The 23,768-nt window shown below is 40.4% G+C and overlaps 1 protein-coding gene across 1 annotated transcript in view; it reads left to right on the top strand.

Annotated features, from left to right (window-relative positions):
- Positions 1 to 23,768, top strand: part of DYNC1LI1 (dynein cytoplasmic 1 light intermediate chain 1) — a 45,456-nt gene that overhangs the window by 6,888 nt on the left and 14,800 nt on the right. The window contains exons 3-4 of the mRNA XM_082663837.1: positions 15,872 to 15,988; positions 16,726 to 16,956. Coding sequence (XP_082519963.1) covers positions 15,872 to 15,988; positions 16,726 to 16,956 — 348 coding nt within the window. The remainder of the gene's footprint in view (positions 1 to 15,871; positions 15,989 to 16,725; positions 16,957 to 23,768) is intronic.

Genomic DNA, 23,768 nt, shown 5'->3' with positions numbered 1-23,768 from the left:
CTCTTAAAATTAGTGTTCACTATTTTAAATTATAAAAGTAATACGTGTTTCTTGCCAGAGAGAGAGAGAAAAAAATTTATGAGGATAGGAATGTTCATTTTTTCTATGTGTATATTTGTTTTTTAAACAAAATAGGCTCATACCTTGTGTTTTGAAGTCAGATTTTTTTCTTTATGTATCAGAGGGGTTTTTTTTGTGTGGCAGTAGATACAGATTTCTTCCCTTTTAATGACTGAATAAAATATATGACTCTATCATAATTATAAGATTGGTAAACAGATTATTATTGTTATACCCCGTTTTCCGCTTGCCAGATATTATCTTTGGGATAAATTCTTTTAAGTTGAATTGCTGGGTCAAAAGTATATATATTTTAAGTCTTTTTGTATATTACTAAACAGTATTTTTGGAAAGCTGTACCATTCTACATTCCCACCATCAGTATGTGAAAGTACTTGTTTGTCTAGCACTATTGCTGACATCAAGGATTATTCATTTTAATCTTTGCCTATCTAGTAGGTAGGTTAAAAATTGGCATGTTAATTTAAAGGCAGTTTTATTGTACAATATATATCATGTTTGTTAATTAAGAACTATTGCATTAGTGTGACTTTGACCTTCTGGAGCATAGGAACTGTTAATAACCATTGGATCAGCACTTGTTGGCTTTGGTGAATGTTTATTGAATTAAACTCAGTGGTTTTCAGTTCATGTCTATCTAGTCAGGCTGCAAGAGTGAGAGAAATGATTTTAATGTGATGTGGATTGCTGAATGATGATATTCAAAGGTAGGGAACTGATGGGGTGGGAGTATCATATATTATGCTTGTTACTTGAGTGTTCTGCTAGGTGCTTTACTGTGTAGCATGTTCACTGTTTTGGAGAAGAGGGCTTTGAACCCCAGGTTACACAGCTGAGCTAGGATTCAGGGTTGGGTTTGTCTAACTTTCCACTGTATGTGCACTCCTTGACGTATTGGAGGGAGGTAGTCTTGAGTCACCGGGTGCAGATGCTACAGCTGGTTAAGTTTCTCCCTGCTCTTGCCGGCTGAGGAAAGGGAGGAGATGCTCTTTGTGAGATGGACAGCAGATCAAAACCCCCCACCCTATCTGGGTCATGAGATAATTTATGGAAGGCCATGGAGAGGGTCCAAGCCCAAAAGTACCTCCAGTGATGGCTCCTCATGGCTCTTGTCACCAGAGCTTTCAGGTAAAATAGGATGATTTATTTTATATCATACAAAGCCAAATCAAAAATGTTAATTTTACAATGTTGGTATCTTACTTGGGTAAAGAAGGAATATGGCAGGTTAGAATTCTCTCTGTCATGATGCTGTGGACCATAAAGTTTCCTACAGAAGTGTGGAAGTGTGAATCAAAGGTCTGCATAGAAAGCAGGCATCAGGCACACAAACCTGTGCTGAGCAAGAAGAGTACAGTGCTTCAGCTTTCCACAGTAGCAGGAAAGGAAACTGGGAGGAAAGGGAGGCAGAGTGTTGCTTAATTTTACCTTTTGTCATCCCTGTCTGTCTTGAGCTGTGGGGGAGAAGACTGGAAGCTGCTCCTGATCAGTGACAGTGATAATAGTGTGGAGGAGCATTGCTGGATTTAAATCCTGACCGACCCTTCTTTAGCAAATTGCTTAATCTTTCAGATTATACTGTTTGCCTTTTAGGATTATCCTGAGGATTGTATGAGGTAATGTTTGTAAAACACTTCAATCAGTGGCATACATGGGAAGTGTTCAAGATAGCTGTTGCTAACGTATTGTGTGTACTTAGTGTTCTGACTGCTCATTTTCATGATTCATGTTTTTATGTTATCTTTTTAAAACACTGTTGAGGTCTTATAAAAATTTTTTTCTAGTGTATCACTGATCAAGGAGGTATGAATTGTAATAGTCAAAGAATTTTAAATCCATCACTTCAGAGATTTGTCTGGATTTACCTCCCCCTCTGTTTAGAAGACAGGGAGCAAATGGAAATACCTGACTTGTCCGGGTTCACACATCGTATGGTGACAGTGTTATAGTTGGAAATCACATCTCCTAGATCTTCACATGTTTAATTCATTAATTAAATTATCATTATAAAGTTTACGGACAGTACATTGTATTGTTGAATTAGATCTTTTGAGGACATAAAACAATATCATGAGCACACCTTTACCTCTATACTGTTTTGGTGACTTTGTGTGGAGTTTTTCTTTTGTAATCAATTTGGTTTTCAAATTTGAGCTGAGAAGTGAGAGTTGATGGCTGTTACTGCTTTATGGTAAAACCGAAGTTCTTTTAAGTGCTTGGATCCTCTACTTGGTTCACTCACAGAGAGTGACTTATTTGAATAGGGTTCAGACAAGTAATTTGAAATACAGGCTTATTTGCTATGGAGAATTTCATTGTAATTGGATCAACAAATCTTTCCTCCTTTTGGTCCATCCACTAGGACAGGGTTTGGCCTATAGACTGTTTTAGTATGGCCAGCAAGCTAAGAATGGGGTTCGTTTGTTTTTTACATTTTTAAAGAGTTGGGGGGGGGGACTAAAGATAAATATGTGACAGAGACCTTATGTGACCTGCAAAGCCTACAATATTGCTATCTAGTCCCTTACAGAAAAAGTTGCCCAGTGCCTGGATGAGGACATGAAAATAACTTTATTATAATAGAATTTGATCTAATGAGAAGTTACGGTTTTTTTAAATTTTTATTTTATGTTGGGGTATAGTTGATTAACAATGTTGTGTTAGTTTCAGGTGTACAGCAAAATGAATCAGTTATGCATATACATGTATCTATTCTTTTCCAAATACTTTTCCCATTTAGGTTATTATAGAATATTGAGCAGAGTTCCCTGTGCTGTACAGTAGGTCCTTGTTGGTTATTTTAAAAATAATTGTTTGTACATGTCAATCCCAAACTCCCAATTTATCTCCACCCCCCACCCCCGCCACCGCCTGCCTTTCCCCTTTGGTAACCATAAGTTTGTTTCATTCTGTGAGTCTGTTTCTGTTTTGTAAATAAGTTCATTTGTATCATTTTTTAAAATTTATTTATTTATTTATGGCTGCATTGGGTCTTCGTTGCTGCGCGCAGGCTCTCGCTAGTTGTGGCGAGCAGGGGCCACTCTGCGGTGTGCGGGCTTCTCATTGTAGTGGCTTCTCTTGTTGTGGAGCACGGGCTGTAGGTGTGCGGGCTTCAGTAGTTGTGGCTTGCGGGCTCTAGAGCACAGGCTCAGTAGTTGTAGCGCGTGGGCTTAGTTGCTCCGCAGCATGTGGGATCTTCCTGGACCAGGGCTCAAACCTGTGTCCCCTGCATTGGCAGGCAGATTCTTAACCACTGCGCCACCAGGGAAGCCCCACTGTATCATTTTTATAGATTCTGCATATAAGTGGTATCATATGATATTTGTCTTTATCTGTTTGACTTACTTCACTTAGTATGATCATCTCCAGCTCCATCCATGTTGCTGCAAATGGCACTATTTCATTCTTTTTAATGGCTGAGTAATATTCCATTGTATATATGTACTACATCCTTTTTATCCATTCCTCTGTTGATGGACATTTAGGTTGCTTCCATTTCCTGGGTATTGTAAACAGTGCTGCAATGAACACTGGGGTGCATGTATCCTTTTGAACCTTGGTCTTCTCTGGATATATACCCAGGAGTGGGATTGCTGGATCATATGGTGGCTCTATTCTTAGTTTTTTAAGGAACCTCCATACTGTTCTCCATAGTGACTGTACCAATTTATATTCCCACCAACGTAGGAGGGTTCCTTTTTCTGCACACCCTCTCCAGCATTTATTGTTTGTAGACTTTTTGATGATGGCCATTCTGAGTGGTGTCAAGTGATATCTCATTGCATTTTTTCCCCCTTTGGCTGCATTGGGTCTTCGTTGCTGCGCGTGGGCTTTACTCTAGTTGTGGCAAGCGGGGGCTACGCTTTGTTGCAGTGCGCGGGCTTCTCATTGTGGTGGCTTTTCTTATTGCAGAGCACAGGTTCTAGGTGTGCGGGCTTCAGTAGTTGTGGCTCATAGGCTCCAGAGCACAGGCTCAGTAGTTGTGGCACGTGGGCTTAGTTGCTCCACGGCATGTGGAATCTTCCTGGGCCAGGGCTCGAACCCATGTCCCTTGCATTGGCAGGCGGATTCTTAACCACTGCGCCACCAGGGAAGTCCCTCGTTGTAGGTTCGATTTGCGTTTCTCTAATAATTAGCTATGTTGAACACCTTTCCATGTGCCTCTTGGCCATCTGTATGTTTTCTTTGGAGAAATGTCTATTTAGGTTTTCTGCCCATTTTTTGATTGGGTTGCTTCTTTGAGCTGCATGAGCTGTTTGTAGATTTTGGAGATTAATCCCTTGCATCATTTGCAAATATTTTCTCCCATTCTATGGGTTGTCTTTTCATTTTGTTTATGGTTTCCTTTGCTGTGCAAAAGCTTTTGAGTTTAATTAGGTCCCATTTGTTTTTATTTCTATTACTCTAGGAAATGGATCAAAAAAGATATTGCTGCCATTTATGTCAGAGTGCTTTTCCTATGTGTTCCTCTAAGAGTTTTATAGTGTCAGCTCTTACATTTAGCTCTTTAATCCATTTTGGGTTTTTTTGTGTGTATGGTGTTAAAGGATATTCTAATTTCATTCTTTTACAGATAGCTGTCCAGTTTTCTCAGCACCACTTATTCAAGGGACTGTCTTTTCTCCACTGTATAGTCTTGCCTCCTTTGTTGTAGATTAATTGACCATAGGTGTGTGGGTTTATTTCTGGGCTGTCTATCCTGTTCCATTGATCTATATTTCTGTTTTTGTGCCAGTATCAAACTGTTTTGATGACTGTAGCTTTGTAGTATAGTCTAAGTCAGGGAGGCTGATTCATCCAGCTCTGTTTTTCTTTATCAAGATTACTTTGGCTGTTTGGGGCTTTTGTGTCTCCATACAAATTAAAATTTTTTTTGTTCTAGTTCTGTGAAAAATGCCTTTGGTAATTTGATAGGGATTGCACTGAATCTGTAGATTGCCTTGGGTAGTATAGTCATTTTGACAGTATTGATTCTTTCAATACAAGAGCGTGGTATATCATATCTTTGCATCTGTTTGTGTCATCTTTGATTTCTTTCATCAGTGTCTTAGTTTTCCGAGTACAGGTCTTTTGCCTCCTTACGTAGGTTTATTCCTAGGTGTTTTATTCTATTTGATGCAGTGGTAAATAGGATTGTTTCTTTAATTTCTCTTTCTGGTCTTTTGTTGTTAGTGTATAGAAACATAATAGATTTCTGCGTATTTATTTTGTATCCTGCAAATTTACTGAATTCATTGATGAGCTCTAGTAGTTTTCTGGTAGCATCTTTAGGATTTTATATGTATAGTATCGTGTCATCTGCAAACAGTGACAGTTTCACTTCTTTTCCAATTTGGATTCCTTTTATTTCTTTTTCTTCTCTGATTGCTGTGGCTAGGACTTAAAAACTGTGTTGTATAAAAGTGGCGGGAGTGGACATCCTTGTCTTGTTCCTGATGTTAGAGGAAATGCTGAATTTTCTTAGCTTTTGCTTGTCAAATCTGAATGAGAACCTTGCTGAGTGTTCTTTTTTTTTTTTTTTTTTGCAGTACGTGGGCCTCCCACTGCTGTGGCCTCTCCCATTGCGGAGCACAGGCTCTGGACGCACAGGCCCAGCAGCCATGGCTCACGGGCCCAGCCGCTCTGCGGCATGTGGGGTCCTCCCAGACCGGGGCACGAACCCGTGTCCCCTGCATCGGCAGGCGACTCTCAACCACTGCACCACCAGGGAAGCCCCTTGCTGAGTATTCTTGGTAGTAGGTTCTTTCCTTTCATCACTTTCAATATATTATGCCACCCCCTTCTGGCCTGTGGAGTTTCTGTTGAGAAATCAGCTGATAACCTTATGGGAATTGCCTTGTATATTATTTATTATTTTTAATATTTTTTCTTTGTTTTTAATTTTTGTCAGTTTGATTGCTATGTGTCTCAGCATGTTCCACCTTGGGTTTATCCTGCCTGGGACTCTCTGCTTCTTGGACTTGGGTGACTGTTTCCTTTCTTTCCCATGTTAGGAAAATTTTCAGCTATTATCTCTTCAAATGTTTTCTCAGGTCCTTTCTCTCTCTCTTCTCCTTCTGGGACCCCTATAATGTGAATGTTGGTGTGTTTAGTGTTGTCCCAGAGGTCTCTTAGACTGTCTTAATTTTTTTTCATTCTTTTTCTCTTTATTCTGTTCTGCGGCAGTGATTTCCACCATTCTGTCTTCTTATCTGTTCTTCTGTCTCATTTATTCTACTATTGTTTCTTTCTAGTATGTTTTTTATTTCAGTTATTTACCGTTTATTTCTGTTTGTTTGTTAGTTCTTCTAGGTCTTCGTTAAACATTTCTTGTATCTTCTCCATCTGTCCCTCCATTCTTTTTCCAAGATCTCGGCTCATCTTTACTATTATTACTCTGAATTCTTTTTCAGGTAGATGGCCTATCTCCACTTCACTTAGTTCTTTTGGGGTGTTATCTTGTACCTTCATCTGGAACATTTCCCTCTGCCATCTCATTTTCTCTACCTTACTGTGATTGTGGTTTCCATTCTGCAGCCTGCAGGGTTGTAGTTCTTCTTGCTTCTGCTGTCTGCCTCCTGGTGGATGAAGCTGTCTAAGAGGCTTGTGGAGGCTTCCTGGTCAGAGGGACTGGCTGCTGCCTTGGTGGGTGGAGGTGGGTGTTGTCCCTCTGGTGTGCAGGGTTGTGTCAGGGAGTGTGTTTAGTGGGGAGCTGTGTGCTCAGGAAAACTTTAAGTATTAGTCTGTCTGCTGATGGGGGGGGCTGTGTTCCCACCCTGTTGGTTGGTTGGCCTGAAGCATCCCAACACTGGAGCCTACAGGCTGTGGGGAGGGGCCATGTGTTGGTGAGAAAATGGCCGCCTCCAGGAGGGCTCACGCCCCTGAGTACTCCCCAGAACTACTGCTGCCAGTGTCTTTGTCCCCGCAATGAGCCACAGCTGCCCCCCGCCTCTGCAGGAGACCCTGTAATACCAGCAGGTAGGTCTGGTCCAGGTTCTTATGAGGCTACTGCTCTTTTCCCTGGGTCCTGATGTGCATGAAACCTTGTGTGCGCCCTCCAAGAGCGGAGTTTCTGTTTCCCCCAGCCCTGTGGAATTGCTGCAATCAAACCCTGATGGCCGGGCTTCCCTGGTGGTGCAGTGGTTGAGAGTCTGCCTGCCGATGCAGGGGACACGGGTTCGTGCCCGGGTCCGGGAAGATCCCACATGCCGCGAAGCGGCTGGGCCTGTGAGCCATGGCTGCTGGGCCTGCGCGTCCGGAGCCTGTGCTCCGCAACGGGAGAGGCCACAACAGTGAGAGGCCCGCGTACTGAAAAAAAAAAAAAAAAACAAACAAACCCTGATGGCCTTCAAAGCCAGATTCTCTGGGAGCTTTAACTCCCATTGCCAGACCTGCAGGCTGGGGAGCCTGATGTGGGGCTCAGAACTTTCACTCCTGTAGGAGAACTTCTGTGGTATAATTATTTTTCAGTTTGTGGGTCGCCCATCCGGTGGGTATGGGATTTGATTTTATCGTGATTGTGCCCCCTCTTACTGTCTCATTGTGACTTATTCTTTGTCTTTGGATGTAGGATATCTTTTTTGGTAGGTTCCAGAGTTTTTTTGTTGATGATTGTTCAGCAGTTAGTTGTGATTCTGGTGTTTTTGTAAGAAAAGGTGGGCTCACATTTTTCTACTCTGCCATCTTGTCTTGGAAGCTCTAGTTATGGGTTTTTTTTTTTTTTTTTTTTTTTGCTGTGCCCCATGGCTTGTGGGATCCTAGTTCCCCCACCAGGGATTGAACCTTGGCCATCAGCAGTGAAAGCATGGGATGCTAACTGCTGCACCACCAGGAAGTTCCCTGATTTGTTTTTAAAACACCTTTAAAATATGCCCTCTTTAAGAAAACCTAATATAGAAATGCACATTTAGATGAACTATTTAGAGAATAATTTTAACATCATCACTAAAGAGTGCTTTGTAGAAGGGCTTTCATCTTAGTCTGTTTAAACAGGAACTCTCTGCTTGTACAGGTATATGTTTACAGATCATTAACTATTTGGCTGGCACCCTTAATGCTGGTGTGTCTGTTTCGCTGCCAGCTGAAGGCTGAGGAATTGAAGATAAAACTTTCTTAAAGTTCATAGATGTTACGTAGGTGCATTCTTTCAGCATTGTTTGAAGCCACACAGGCCCCATTGTCCTACTTGCCACTCTAAAGGTATATTAATTGGATAGAATGAAGTATGTATGTAATTTTTACTTTATTTTACTCATACTATTAGGCTCTGTGTTGTGTTTTCCAAAAATGACTTGGAATTTAATGGCTTTTGTTTATTGAATGGTTAGGCCATTAAAGATGATTTTTAAATGTCCATCAATTCAAAACATAGGCATCCTGAATTTTAACATTTTTCGATCCTTCTAATTGTATAGTAGAATAAAGAGAAGGTTCATGACAGACTTTTTAGTATCTTCAAACTTAGTTCAGCTTGGCTGTGGCAAGGCAGCTGAATACCGACAACTCGGTACAGTGACTAGAAAGTTTTCCTAAGTTTAGTGAAGGAGGTATGTTTTATGATCTGTTATTGATGAGAGGGAGCCGCTTGAATTTCATAGGTATGAGTGATGAATTATTATAGTAGATTGTGGTAAAGGCCCAGGATAAGCAATGACAGATGAGGTATAGTTATGAAAACAGAGACTCCATGTGGTTGTGATTAAGAGATAAGAATGTTGGTAAAGGATCTTCTGTGTATAGGACAGGTGCTATAGAGTGAATGAGTCCCCTCAAATTCATGTTAAAATTCTAACCCCCAATATGATGGCATTAGGAGGTGGGGTCTTTGGCAGATGATCAGGCCATGAAGGTGGAACCCTCATGAATGGGGTTAGGGCCCTTACAAAAGAGATTCCAGAGAGCTCTCTCACCCTTTCTGCCATGTGAGGACACAGTGAGAAAACTGTCCCTGACCCAGGAAGCCAGCCCTTACTAGACACCAAACCTGCCAGCACTTTGATCTTGGACTTCGCAGCCTCCAGAACTGTTAGAAATACATGTCTGTTGTTTAAAGCCACCCAGCCTATGGTGTTTTTGTTATAGCAGCCCAGAGAGACTAAGATACGGTTTCTGGTTTTGGCGAGCAAGCAAGCAAGTACCCGTTAAGAATGGGATAATTTCTTTCCTGTAAGCATCTTAGAAGCAAGGACTTTATATCCTGCTTACTGTTAAGATTACTTGCCCAGAGAATATTTGTTGAAAGAAGGGGACAGACGTGACACACTGAAGGAAACACACAAATAAGCTGACACACTACAGTGAAGTATATGAAGTGTGTGGTATGTTGTGGAAGTACAAAGGAGGGTGCTTAACCAGACTTCAATAAGAGAAAGCTTCTTAGAGGAGACTAAACTGAGACAGGAAGGATAAGGTAGGGTTCTCGCACGTGCAGTGAGGGGAGGGGAAGAATGTTCCAGAAAGAAGTGAAAGCATGTGTGAAGATTTAGACTTGAGAGAGCAAGGCCTCTCTGCTGCACTGGAAGAGGTTGTGAGTGGCTGGAGCCTAGCGTGCAGGTGGTGGGACATGGTGAGAGATGGGCAGGAAAGGTGAGGGAGCCTTTGCAAGGGACATTGGCCTTTACAGTTTGCCCTTTACTGCGAGAACAGCAGGAAGACCCGTAGGGTTTTTTTCCTGACATTTTATGAAAATTCCCAACATATGGAAAAGTTGAAGGAATTTTACAGTTAATATTCATATACCCAAACCCAGATTCTTCCATTAACATTTAACTATTTTTGCCTTATCATATGTGTCCCACCATGCAACTATGAAAAAAGTGCATTTAAAAGTAAATTGCAGATGTTGGTATATTTCCCTTTAAATACTTCAGCATGAATATCATTAACTAGAATCCCTTTCAGGGTCTTAAGAGGGAGAGTGGCATGATTCAGGAAGATCACTCAGCTGCAGGGTACGGAATGGATTAGAGCGTGGTATGAACTTGGTGAATGTTCACTTTTGAGTGGTATGTTTATATAGTGAGAGAAGAGAACTGGGAGGCCGATGGGTTAAGACAGAGAGAAAAAGCAGTCTAACAAATAATGTGGTTGGAAGATGTGTATAACCCTAGAACAAGACTATATCTTTGCAAATACCTCAGATGAGATTTCTGGAAATAGTAGGTAACAAATGAGATTTTGTTTACAGAGTATGTCTTCATTGGCCTCTGTAGACCTTTCAGGAAATCTGTTTTCAGATGTCTGCATTTGCCATCAAGACAAATCATGTCAGAGTTCATTTAGGTGTAAAAAAAAAAAAAAGGTGACAGCAACAGAAAATGGTCATTATAATTGAGACTTAAGACTTATTTTAAAATATGTAGAATATGAATGTTTAATTTTCAGCCATCTGTAACTTCCAAATGTCATTAAAGTTGAAGACGGGAGAAATTTTGTTCCCAGAAAGACTTTGTTTCGGCAAGCAAAGTGCGTCTTCAAGCATCTTGAGAATCTTCTTTGTTAGTTAGGTTTAGAATATTCTTGAGAATAAGATATTCTTCTGTTTTTCTTCCCTCGTTGTATTTTCTTCTGAGGACAAAGGGGAGTTGCACTCTTGAGAAGGTTGACTTGGATTCTCTTGGGAGATTTGGATTACTGTCACCATGTTCCCACAGTCTTTGTTGACTGTGGCCTGGCCTCAGTTTCCTCATCTCTAAGTAGAGAGGATGTCGTTAGAGTTCCTTATAAGCTGTGTGTGTTTATGAAATGTTCTTTATTCTCATTGTGAACACTTGTAATTTGTTACCAGAAATGAGAAATTTCAAATCACAGAATGGGAGGAAAAAATCTCCAACTACCATATTTACCATATAAAAATCTCTAACTACCATATTTACCGTATTCCATTTATTTGACAGTATACTCTTTTTTTCCAAATTTAATGTTATAAAATTTTTCTTAAAATGGGTCCCCAAGAGCTTCCCTGGTGGTGCAGTGGTTGAGAGACCGCCTGCCGATGCAGGGGACATGGGTTCGTGCCCCAGTCCGGGAAGATCCCACATGCCGTGGAGCGGCTGGGCCCGTGAGCCATGACCACTGAGCCTGCGCGTCCGGAGCCTGTGCTCCGCAACGGGAGAGGCCACAACAGTGAGAGGCCCACGTACCGCAAAAAAAACAAAAAGGGTCCCCAAGGTTTAAAATTCCAGGAGAGAAGAAATTAGTATAGTAAAACAAACTTCTTTCCCAATCCTTAGAGGTAGAATCAGGAGAATGGGAACATAACCATCCATCACTCAGAGGCTGCCCCCAGAGAGGAATGCATTAAATCATTTTTCTTTTTCTTCTGAAAATAAGTGACCCCTGGAAGCAGGAATGTCTTATTCTTTTGTCATAATACAAAAATAATAAGCAGTATGTTTAATAGTCTTCTAAAGATTTAATTATTGTTTATTTGTTGTATATTGGAAAGAGGGTGCTTTGGAGTTCAATTCATATGAATTCAGATTCTGGCCTTGTCATTTCCTACCTGTTTGAGACTTTGGATAAGATACTTTAACAATTCTGAGCCCCAGGTATCCTCAAATGGGAGGTAATCATCATTCCGCTAGAGTTGTGGTTGTGTTGGACTTACTGCTGGTTAGATGCATACGGTAGGCACTGTGTGTTTGCTGCTCCTGCTGCTTCCATAGAGATGGAAGCAGAAGCCAATGATGGTTCTGTTTGACTAGGCTGTGGGCAAAGGGAGGTAAACTACAGTCCTTTAATTTTTCTTATATAGAAGCACATTGATGGACTTGAAATTTCATCCCTTTTCTGTCCTGACTTCTGAGGCTTTTGCATTAATGCACACTAAAGTTTAAAAACCCTCCCAGGACTTCCCTAGCAGTCCAGTGCTTAAGACTCCGTGCTGGGACTTCCCTGGTGGCACAGTGGTTAAGAACCCGCCTGCCAGTGCAGGGGACACGGGTTCTAGCCCTGGTCTGGAAAGATCCCACATGCCATGGAGCAGCTAAACCTGTGTGCCACAGCTGCTGAGCCTGCACTCTAGAGCCCACGAGCCACAACTACTGAGCCCACATGCCACAACTACTGAAGCATGTGCGCCTAGAACCCATGCTCCACAACAAGAGAAGCCCGTGCGCTGCAACGAAGAGTGGCCCCTGCTCGCTGCAACTAGAGAAAGCCCACGTGCAGCAACAAAGGACCAACGCAGCCAAAAATAAATAAATAAATAAAATTTATTAAAAAAAAAAAAAAAGACTCCGTGCTTCCACTGCAGGGGGCATGGGTTTAACCCCTGATCGGGGAACTAAGATCCCGTATGCCGCAGGGCACGGCCAAAAAAAAAAAAAAGAACCCTCCCTAAGTGGGTAAGGGGACAGAATTTGTATTTGTTCATTCAGGGATTTGTGAAACTTGTATTAATATCTTGGCATATTTTTTTGTTGTTTGAGACATCTATCAGTGGCTACTGTGTAGGAGGATTAGGAATATACTTTTCACTATGAAGAGTTAATAGGCACTGGAGATGCAGCAGTTATCAAAACACAAAAATGCCTGTTCCTCTGGAGTTTTGGGGGGTAGGGAGTGACTAAGCAAAAAAAAGAAAAAGCCGTATTATGTTAGTAAGTTCAATGGAGAAAAAACAAGAAGCAGTAGGGGTGTTGGGAGGTTGTGATTTTATTGATTGATTGATTGAGGTTGTGATTTTAAATGAGGTGATTAGGGACAACAGCCTACCTGAGGAAGTGATATTTGAGGGAAGTTACGAAGAAGCTTAGGTAACACATAGAAGAGTATGTTCTAAATAGAGGGAACAGTGGATAAGGGCCTTGATGTGGGACTCTTTTATTAATAATTATGTAAGTGAATGTTTGGGGGGAAAATGCAAGATAATGATATTAATACTTCTGTGCATATTGAAATGTGAGTTATTTATGGGACATCCAAATAATGACGACTAGTAAGTAGTTCAGGAGAGACTGAGGCTGGAAAGAAGTCTGTGAGTCACCAGATTATAGGTGGTATTGAAGTCTTGTGTGGAGATTCCCCTAGAATTATATGTAGAGCGAGAAGAATAGAGGTCTGAAGAAGGAACCCTGGGAGACACAAATGTTGGGGGTGGGGGTGGAAGCTTGCAAGGAAGACTTAGGACCAACCACCTAAAGGTAAGTGGTAGAACAGGAGGGGTGGCGCGACTGTAGCTGTGGCAAGGGAGGGTCTTCTCTGCCCTCTGTGTTTCCCTTAACCTCGCTGCCAGCTCCCAGCCAAATCAACCTTTGAGTTCAGCTGTCGCATCACACCACTAATACTTTAGTTAAGGCCTACCTCATTTCTTGCTAGGACTCCAGTAATTGTCTATTATCTAGTCTCCTTACTCCCAAACCTACCCTTGTCAGTCACTCTTCCACACTTCTGTGATAGCAATCTTCCTAAAATACCTAAATACTGCCAGTGACTCTTCAGGATAAAGCCTAACCATCTCAGCCTGGCATAGGATGCCCTTTGTGATCTGGCATTCCCTTTTTATTCTCACTTTCTGGCTCCTTTTCCCCCTTACATTCTAAATTTCATGCATTCAAATTATCTGTCCCTTCTAGAAGGACACTTCTTTGTCTCCAGGCCTCTGTATATGCTTTCCTACTTCCTGGAATGACTAACTCTCTGTGGTTCATTAACACTACAAGATCTGGCTGAAGTGTTACTTTCTGTGCAAAGCCCTTTTTGACTTCCAAGCAAATCCAGGATCTTCCCTTTGGTCTGGTTTCCTGCTTGTTGCACATCTCTAGTGCAGTCCTAATGACAGTATCTTGAAATTTTCTTCTGTTTGTTTTCCCTCTCCAATTTATGAGCTCCTAGGACAGCAACTTTGACCCGTGGGTCTTTGTAATCCTAGCGCTTGGCTTAGTGTAGTAAACGTCTAAGTGACATCTAAACGTCTGAGTTCTCAAAGTGTGGTCCTTGGACCAGCTGCATCAGCAACACCGGAAACTTGTTAGAAATGCAGATGCATGGGCCCCACCCCAGACTTACTGACTCAGAAAGCCAGGAGGTGAGGCCCAGCAGTCTGTTTTAACAAGCCCCCCAGGTTATCCTGATGCTTTTTTTTTTTTTTTTTTTTTTTTGCGGTACGCAGGCCTCTCACTGTTGTGGCCTCTCCGGTTGCAGAGCACAGGCTCCGGACACGCAGGCTCAGTGGCCATGGCTCACGGGCCCAGCCGCTCCGCGGCATGTGGGATCTTCCCGGACCGGGACACGAACCCGTGTCCCCTGCATCGGCAGGCGGACTCTCAACCACTGCGCCACCAGGGAAGCCCTCCTGATGCATTTTTGAGAACCATTACTCCAGTGAAATGAATGATGGTCAGCATTCACTGGGGAGGAGTTTCCACGACGGTGAAAAGCCCGCGCACCGCATCAAAGAGTAGCCCCCACTTGCCACAACTAGAGAAAGCCCATGCGCAGCAACGAAGACCCAACGCAGCCTAAATGAATAAATAAAATGAATTAAAAAAAAGTATTTATGTATTTTATTTTTCACTGGTTAACCTTATGATGTCCATTTTAAGCATGATCATAATGGAACTCATGTCATTATCATAGATATTCCTGTTTTCAACCCAGTCTGTATTTTGATGGACCGTTTTAATGGTTCACTGCAAAAATAGTACTGAAAAGTAAATACTCATTTAATGGCAAGTTCTTTATTGCTTAGTTAAGTCTATACTTACTGCTGTGAAATGTTGGAAATGGTTCAGAACCATTCTGACCAGTACAGTTGAAAATAGCACTGACTGCTCTGGGACACTTTCTTTTGAGTTTGGCATACCTATGTGGCCACTCTCTTCTCTGTTCCGTCTGCATCACTTGGCCTCAGCTTGGTACCAGAAGGTTGATAAACACCATTGCAGAGGTGGGTACTGCAATTTTCTGACAGCGTTTAGATATAAAGATAGTTATTCAGAAGATCCAGGACATATAGAATTTTTTAAGTGCTTAACATGAAAATGAAAATAACTTTTAAATTCTCAGAGAACTCATGAGTCTTCAGAAATAAGTCCTTAGATCCAAGAAACTCATCTTTATTAAATACCAATAACACAATATTGCCAATAACAAAATAAGTCCATGAAATAGTAACATGTAGTATTTAAATAAATTCACAATATAAAAGAAACTCACCAAAACATTGACTAGCTAGCCTAGTTTTAAACTTTTAAAATTTGTGCCAAGTTTAAATCACATGATTTCTTGCTATTAATATTTTTTAAGTCTACATTTTATTTTTGTCTATTCTGCATTCTCTCTGCCCTTGTTTTTGCCCAACTCACTATCCCCAATCCTCACTCCTCTCCTTTGCGCATATTTCTTACGGCTTCATGGTTTTGGTGAGGCTACAGTCACAGTTCCCTGCCCAGGTCAGTTTTTATGTATTATCCTTCCTCCATGAGTGGCCCTTAGGTATGCACATAACCCCAGCTGGGCCAACTAAGAGTCTTTACCTGAGAGTCTTCAGACTGAAAACTGACAGAGAGTCTTTTGTTCCTTGTAGATTAAATGAGGATGGCATAAGAGTTGAGCCTCCTGAAAAATACCCATAGAGGAAGCCATTTGTAATAGGATAAAATGAGACTTAACAAGAGGAGCAGAGATACCAAGGGAGAGAGAATCCTGGAGGTGAAGTCTGCATCTTCACCTGTATAATTACCTAGTTATTTTCCATCAAATTACCCTTTTGGTTGAAGCTCGTTCCAGTTGGGTTTTCTCTTGGCACACTAGGAAGCATTCTTTAATAATCCATATTATAATTTTAAAGATTTGTCCTTTTTTACAGGTGAAGATGGAGCTGGAAAAACAAGCTTAATAAGAAAAATTCAGGGAATAGAGGAGTACAAGAAAGGAAGAGGATTGGAATATTTGTACTTAAATGTTCATGATGAAGACAGGGATGGTGAGTGTCGTTTATTTGTAATGTAAGTTTACTGAAGTCTTTCCAAGTTGCACTGCTGTCCATATTAATATTAGTCTTTGACTTTTCTTAGTGTGTCATTTTTTACTAGGAGACCTACTGTGTCATGCCAGTCAGTAAATAGTTATGTTAGGGCATACTTTTATTGGTTTGAGATTGGGATTCATATAGTGGTATTTTTAAACGTCTTAAGGTATTGGTGTGCAGACTTTAGCTTTCTTGCTAACCTTGAAGAATCTCAAATTTTCAGTTCATTTTCCCTCCGATAGTGAAATAGTAGTATCCTATGATTGTTTTGCCCTCTTTTTACCATCGTCTCATTTTTCGACATGAAAGTGTCATTTACTCCCCAGCTTTTCTTATCTGATCAGCCATTTTTTTCTTCTATAGATCACTTGCCTTCTCATTTTCGTATATAATATCTTGAATATGCATGGCTCTATCTGCTGATGGTAAGAATAGAAACATGTTATTCAGTCTGTGGTTTGGGATTGAGAAATATGAAGTAGAGGATGCTGATTTTCTGTGTTGGCAGTTAAATCATTTTCTTGAGTATTCATTAGGACTTTACTGAATTGGTAGATGTAACCCAAGTAGGTGAACCTTGCCAAAGGAGACATCTCCTGTGGAGATGCCTTAAAATACCAAGTAGTATTGTTAGTTGGATGATGAAATGACTTTATCCTGTTGCCTTGGTAACTTTCTTTTGTCTGTTGTAGATCAAACAAGATGTAATGTATGGATCTTGGATGGAGACCCGTATCACAAAGGCCTCCTTAAATTTTCACTGGATGCCATTTCTCTGAAGGACACTCTAGTTACGTTGGTTGTTGATATGTCAAAGCCTTGGACTGCTTTGGATTCTTTACAGAAATGGGCAAGTGTTGTTAGAGAACATATTGACAAATTGAAAATTCCTCCTGAAGAAATGAAAGAAATGGAACAAAAGTGTGAGTAGTCTAGAAAATAGATTTCAAAGACAAAATATCCTAGCTGACTATCAGAATTGTCAGGAACATTTGACTTTGAATAAGGTTTAATGAAGGAAACTCAGTGAGAGTACTGCTTTTGAAATTCAGTTTGAATGATGTGCTGTTTTAATATAGTTTTACATTGGAAACATACACATAACGGCAGACTCTTTAGTAGAGGCGCCTTTTTTTCTTTGCCAAAAGGCCGTATGTGTTCATTTTGGAAAGCGGGTTTTCAGGATAAAAAAATCTGAATCTTTCTTCAGCTGCTCATTTTCAGTAGTCTCGTTTCTTGATAAGTAGAGCAATCTTTATTAACCTTGTCAAAATGAAGTATGTCCATAAAGATGTTGAGTAACAACATAAATATAAAGATGTTAAGCTGGTTTTATGATTTACAAAGTACATAATATATTTTGTACGTGCCCATGTAAGTTGGAAATTTTCATGGAAATTATGAAAATGATACGGGTCATTTCTAACAAGTTGTAAGCCACTTGTCACAGTTCTTAATTTCACTGAGAGCTCTTCATATGTCAGTGTTGCACTTTGCTTAAGAAAATATACAGATGGTATGCTGCTGTTCTTTGCTATTGTTAGCTGATAACTTTTAGGGGAAATTTGACAGCTTACTGGAATTTATATGCACGGAAACAGTAAAAACTTAAGAGAATGTATGTCCTAAATTATTGAAAAGGATGTCTAACTGCTTTTAATCTATACCTTTTTTTCCTTGTTGGCCATTACCTCTGGGGCTTTTCTCCCCCCTCTCAAAATTTATTCTATAGCAGTCAGTGGTTTTCAGTGTGTGGTCCTAAGACCAGCAGCATCAGTATCAGTACAGTTGAGAGCTTGTGAGAAATACACATTCTCAGGCCCTTTCCCAGACTGCTGAATCAGAAACTGCTGAAATCTGGTGCATGCTGTAACTTGAGAACCAATTAGATTTCAGCCTCTGATTTGAAGGGTAATAGCTACCAGAGCTGCTAAAGGTATACGCATGCCCCTCTGTTCCTGGTGGAATCATGCTCAACTGTTCAAGATTCCCTCCTCCTGACCCCATGTAAGTTCAGGACAGTTTTCCTTCTTTGTGGCTCTGTATAATATTCCCCCATATACTGTTTTAATCCTGTGCTGTGGATAATTTGTTTCCAAATTGGTTGTTTTGCCTTTAAACATGAAAATCAGTTGTATGGAAATCGCTGTGTGTGTGTATCTGTCACTGGTCCCTTAAGAATTCCTTGAAGAGTAATTACTAAATCAAAGTATACATTGTTAACGCTCTTGGTGTATTCACATTAACTTTTTTTTATTCAAACAGAAAATCACAAAAATTATAATCATCCTCATCAGTTCACTCAGTCCCATGTAATTAATTTTTTTTCATCTTGATCTTTTGTTAGCACTTTTATGAATCCATCAGTTTTCCATTAGAGTTCTGAAAATGCTCATTCATTCAGTTCAGCAGTATAGTCAGTTACCAGAAACCTGTATTGTCAGAGTCTTTTCCATGAATTCCTTGAAGATGAAACCCTTTTATAAGAACATTTTTGCAAAAGCATCAGAGTACACCCAGAACTCTCCGTAAATGACAAAAGACTTAAAAATGACCACGGTTAAAGATTTGATGAGGGCTTCCCTGGTGGCGTAGTGGTTGAGAGTCCGCCTGCCGATGCAGGGGATGTGGGTTCGTGCCCCGGTCCGGGAAGATCCCACATGTCACAGAGCGGCTGGGCCCGTGAGCCATGGCCGCTAAGCCTGTGCATCCGGAGCCTGTGCTCCGCAACGGGAGAGGCCACAGCAGTGAGAGGCCCGCGTACTGCCAAAAACAAAAAAGAAGGAGCAGTCATGAGGCTGACAATCCCCTAGACAACAAAACTCTGAAAGAGGCAGGCATCCTTGAGGCCCCAGCTCCTACTGGAGGATCCTTAAAAAGAAAAAAAAGAAAAAAAAAGATTTGATGAAAGTTCATAATAATGCAATTGACAAGGAAATTCAGTTATTTCTGAGATATACATTTTAAATAACTAGAATTATGACTTATAACATTATACCAGAACATATAAGATTTTTAGAAATTTCATGTAGTGTCTGAAACATTTATATTAACATATTTCCATACAAATAACCCAAAGAAAGTTTAGTGTTAGTTTTTTTGTTTGTTTTTGGTTTTTTATACTGCAGGTTCTTATTAGTCATCAATTTTATACCCATCAGTGTATACATGTCAATCCCAATCGCCCAATTCAGCACACCACCATCCCCACCCACCGTGGTTTTCCCCCCTCGGTGTCCATACGTTTGTTCTCTACATCTGTGTCTCAACTTCTGCCCTGCAAACCAGTTCATCTGTACCGTCTTTCTAGGTTCCACATACATGCGTTAATATACAATATTTGTTTTTCTCTTTCTGACTTACTTCACTCTGTATGACAGTCTCTAGATCCATCCACGTCTCAACAAATGACTCAATTTCGTTCTTTTTATGGCTGAGTAATATTCCATTGTATATATGTACCATTGTATATATGTAATATTCCATTGTATATATGTACCACATCTTCTTTATCCATTTGGTATTTAGGTTGCTTCCATGACCTGGCTGTTGTAAATAGTGCTGCAATGAACATTGGGGTGCATGTGTCTTTTTGAATTATGGTTTTCTCTGGGTATATGCCCAGTAGTGGGATTGCTGGATCATATGGTAATTCTATTTTTAGTTTTTTTTTTTTTTTTTGGCGGTACACGGGCCTCTCACTGTTGTGGCCTCTCCCGTTGCGGAGCACAGGCTCTGGATACGCAGGCTCAGCGGCCATGGCTCACGGGCCCAGCTGCTCCGCGGCCTGTGGGATCTTCCCGGACCGGGGCATGAACCCGTGTCCCCTGCATCGGCAGGCGAACTCTCAACCACTGCGCCACCAGGGAAGCCTTATTTTTAGTTTTTTAAGGAACCTCCATACTGTTCTCCATAGTGGCTGTATCAATTACATTCCCACCAACAGTGCAAGAGGGTTCCCTTTTCTCCACACCCTCTCCAGCATTTGTTGTTTGTAGATTTTCTGATGATGCCCATTCTAACTGGTGTGAGGTGATACCTCATTGTAGTTTTGATTTGCATTTCTCTAATTATTAGTGATGTTGAGCAGCTTTTCATGTGTTTCTTGGCCATCTTTATGTCTTCTTAGGAGAAATGTCTATTTAGGTCTTCTGCCCATTTTTGGATTGGGTTGTTTGTTTCTTTAATATTGAGCTGCATGAGCTGTTTATATATTTTGGAGATTAATCCTTTGTCCGTGGATTCGTTGCGAATATTTTCTCCCATTCTGAGGGTTGTCTTTTCATCTTGTTTATGGTTTCCTTTGCTGTGCAAAAGCTTTGAAGTTTCATTAGGTCCCATTTGTTTATTTTTGTTTTTATTTCCATAACTCTAGGAGGTGGATCAAAAAAGATCTTGCTGTGATTTATGTCAAAGAGTGTTCTTCCTATGTTTTCCTCTAAGAGTTTTATAGTGTCCGGTCTTACATTTAGGTCTCAAATCCATCTCTTGAGTTTATTTTTGTGTGTGGTGTTAGGGAGTGTTCTAATTTCATTCTTTTACATGTAGCTGTCCAGTTTTCCCAGCACCACTTATTGAAGAGACTGTCTTTTCTCCATTGAATATCTTTGCCTTCTTTGTCATAGATTAGTTGACCATAGGTGCGTGGGTTAATCTCTGGACTTTCTATCTTGTTCCATTGATCTGTGTTTCTGTTTTTGTGCCAGTACCATATTGTCTTGATTACTGTAGCTTTGTAGTATAGTCTGAAGTCAGGGAGTCTGATTCCTCCAGCTCTGTTTTTTTCCCTCAAGACTGCTTTGGCTATTCGGGGTCTTTTGTGTCTCCATACAAATTTTGTTTTTTGTTTTTTTTTTTTTTTGCGGTACGCGGGCCTCTCACTGCTGTGGCCTCTCCCGTTGCGGAGCACAGGCTCCGGACGCCCAGGCCCAGCGGCCATGGCTCACGGGCCCAGCCGCTCTGTGGCATGCGGGATCCTCCCGGACCGGGGCACGAACCCGCGTCCCCCGCATCGGCAGGCGGACTCTCAACCACTGCGCCACCAGGGAAGCCTTATTTTTAGTTTTTTAAGGAACCTCCATACTGTTCTCCATAGTGGCTGTATCAATTACATTCCCACCAACAGTGCAAGAGGGTTCCCTTTTCTCCACACCCTCTCCAGCATTTGTTGTTTGTAGATTTTCTGATGATGCCCATTCTAACTGGTGTGAGGTGATACCTCATTGTAGTTTTGATTTGCATTTCTCTAATTATTAGTGATGTTGAGCAGCTTTTCATGTGTTTCTTGGCCATCTTTATGTCTTCTTAGGAGAAATGTCTATTTAGGTCTTCTGCCCATTTTTGGATTGGGTTGTTTGTTTCTTTAATATTGAGCTGCATGAGCTGTTTATATATTTTGGAGATTAATCCTTTGTCCGTGGATTCGTTGCGAATATTTTCTCCCATTCTGAGGGTTGTCTTTTCATCTTGTTTATGGTTTCCTTTGCTGTGCAAAAGCTTTGAAGTTTCATTAGGTCCCATTTGTTTACTTCCAAAACTATGTTGAATAATAGTGGTGAGAGTGGACATCCTTGTCTCATTCCTGATATTAGAGGAAATGCTTTCAGTTTTTCACTATTGAGAATGATGTTGGCTGTGGCTTTGTTGTATATGGCCTTTATTGTGTTGAGGTAGGTTCCCTCTATGCCCACTTCCTCCAGAGTTTTTATCATAAATGGGTGTTGAATTTTTTCAAAAGCTTTTTCTGCATCTGTTGAGATGATCGTATGGTTTTTATTCTTCAGTTTGTTAATATGGTGTATCACATTGATTGATTTGCATATATTGAAGAATCCTTGCATCCCTGGGATAAATCCCACTTGATCATGGTGTATGATCCTTTTAATGTGTTGTTGGATTCTGTTTGCTAGTATTTTGTGAAGGATTTTTGCCTCTATATTCATCAGTGATATTGGTCTGTAATTTTCTTTTTTTGTAGTATGTTTGTCTGGTTTTGGTATCAGGGTGATTGTGGCCTCAAAGAATGAGTTTGGGAGTGTTCCTTCCTCTGCAATTTTTGGAAGAGTTTGAGAAGGACGGGTGTTAGCTCTTCTCTAAATGTTTGATAGAATTCACCTGTGAAGCCATCTGGTCCTGGACTTTTATTTTTTGGAAGATTTTTAATCCCAGTTTCAATTTCATTCCTTGTGATTGGTCTGTCATATTTTCTGTTTCTTCCTGGTTCAGTCTTGGAAGGTTATACCTTTCTAAGAATTTGTCCATTTCTTCCAGGTTGTCCATTTTATTGGCATAGAGTTGCTTTTAGTAGTCTCTTAGGATGCTTTTTAGTTCTGCGGTGTCTGTTGTAACTTCTCCTTTTTCATTTCTAATTTTATTGATTTGAGTCCTCTCCCTCTTTTTCTTGATGAGTCTGGCTAATTGTTTATCAATTTTGTTTATCTTCTCAAAGAACCAGCTTTTAGTTTTGTTGATCTTTGCTATTGTTTTCTTTGTTTCTATTTCATTTATTTCTGCTCTGATCTTTATGATTTCTTTCCTTCTGCCAACTTTGGGTTTTGTTTATTCTTCTTTCTCTAGGTCCTTTAGGTGTAAGGTTAGATTGTTTATTTGAGATTTTTCTTGTTTCTTGAGGTAAGCTTGTATAGCTATAAACTTCCCTGCTAGAACTGCTTTTGCTGCATCCCATAGGTTTTGGATCATCGTGTTTTCATTGTTATTTGTCTCTAGGTATTTTTTGATTTCCTGTTTGATTTCTTCAGTGATCTCTTGGTTATTTAGTAACGTATTGTTTAGCCTCCATGTGTTTGTGTTGTTTACGTTTTTTTCCTTGTAATTCATTTCTCATCTCATAGTGTTGTGGTCAGAAAAGATGCTTGATATGATTTCAATTTTCTTAAATTTACTGAGGCTTGATTTGTGACCCAAGATGTGATCTATCCTGGAGAATGTTCCGTGCGCACTTGAGAAGAAAGTGTAATCTGCTGTTTTTGGATGGAATGTCCTATAAATGTCAATTAAATCTATCTGGTCTCTTGTGTCATTTAAAGCTTGTGTTTCCTTATTTATTTTCATTTTGGATGATCTGGTGTAAGTGAGGTGTTAAAGTCCCCCACTATTATTGTGCTACTGTCTATTTCCTCTTTTATAGCTGTTAGCAGTTGCCTTATGTATTGAGGTGCTCCTATGTTGGGTGCATATATATTTATAATTGTTATATCTTCTTCTTGGATTGATCCCTTGATCATTATGCAGTGTCCTTCCTTGTCTCTTGTAACATTCTTTATTTTAAAGTCTATTATATCTGATATGAGTGTTGCTAGTCCAGCTTTCTTTTGATTTCCATTTGCATGGAATATCTTTTGCCATCCCGTCACTTTCAGTCTGTATGTGTCCCTAGGTCTGAAGTGGGTCTCTTGTAGACAGCATATAGATGGCTCTTGTTTTTGTATCCATTCAGCGAGCCTGTGTCTTTTGGTTGGGGCATTTAATCCATTCACGTTTAACATAGTTATCGATATGTATGTTCCTATGACCATTTTCTTAATTGTTTTGGGTTTGTGTTTGTAGATCCTTTTCTTCTCTTGTGTTTCCCACTTAGAGAAGTTCTTTTAGCATTTCTTGTAGAGCTGGTTTGGTGGTGCTGAATTCTCTTAGCTTTTGGTTGTCTGTAAAGCTTTTGATTTCTCCATCAAATCTGAATGAGATCCTTGCCAGGTAGAGTAATCTTGGTTGTAGG

The sequence above is a fragment of the Grampus griseus genome (genome assembly GCF_964374135.1).
Source record: "Grampus griseus genome assembly, chromosome: 10".
NCBI lineage: Eukaryota > Metazoa > Chordata > Mammalia > Artiodactyla > Delphinidae > Grampus > Grampus griseus.
This window is presented reverse-complemented; position numbering and strand designations above follow the sequence as displayed.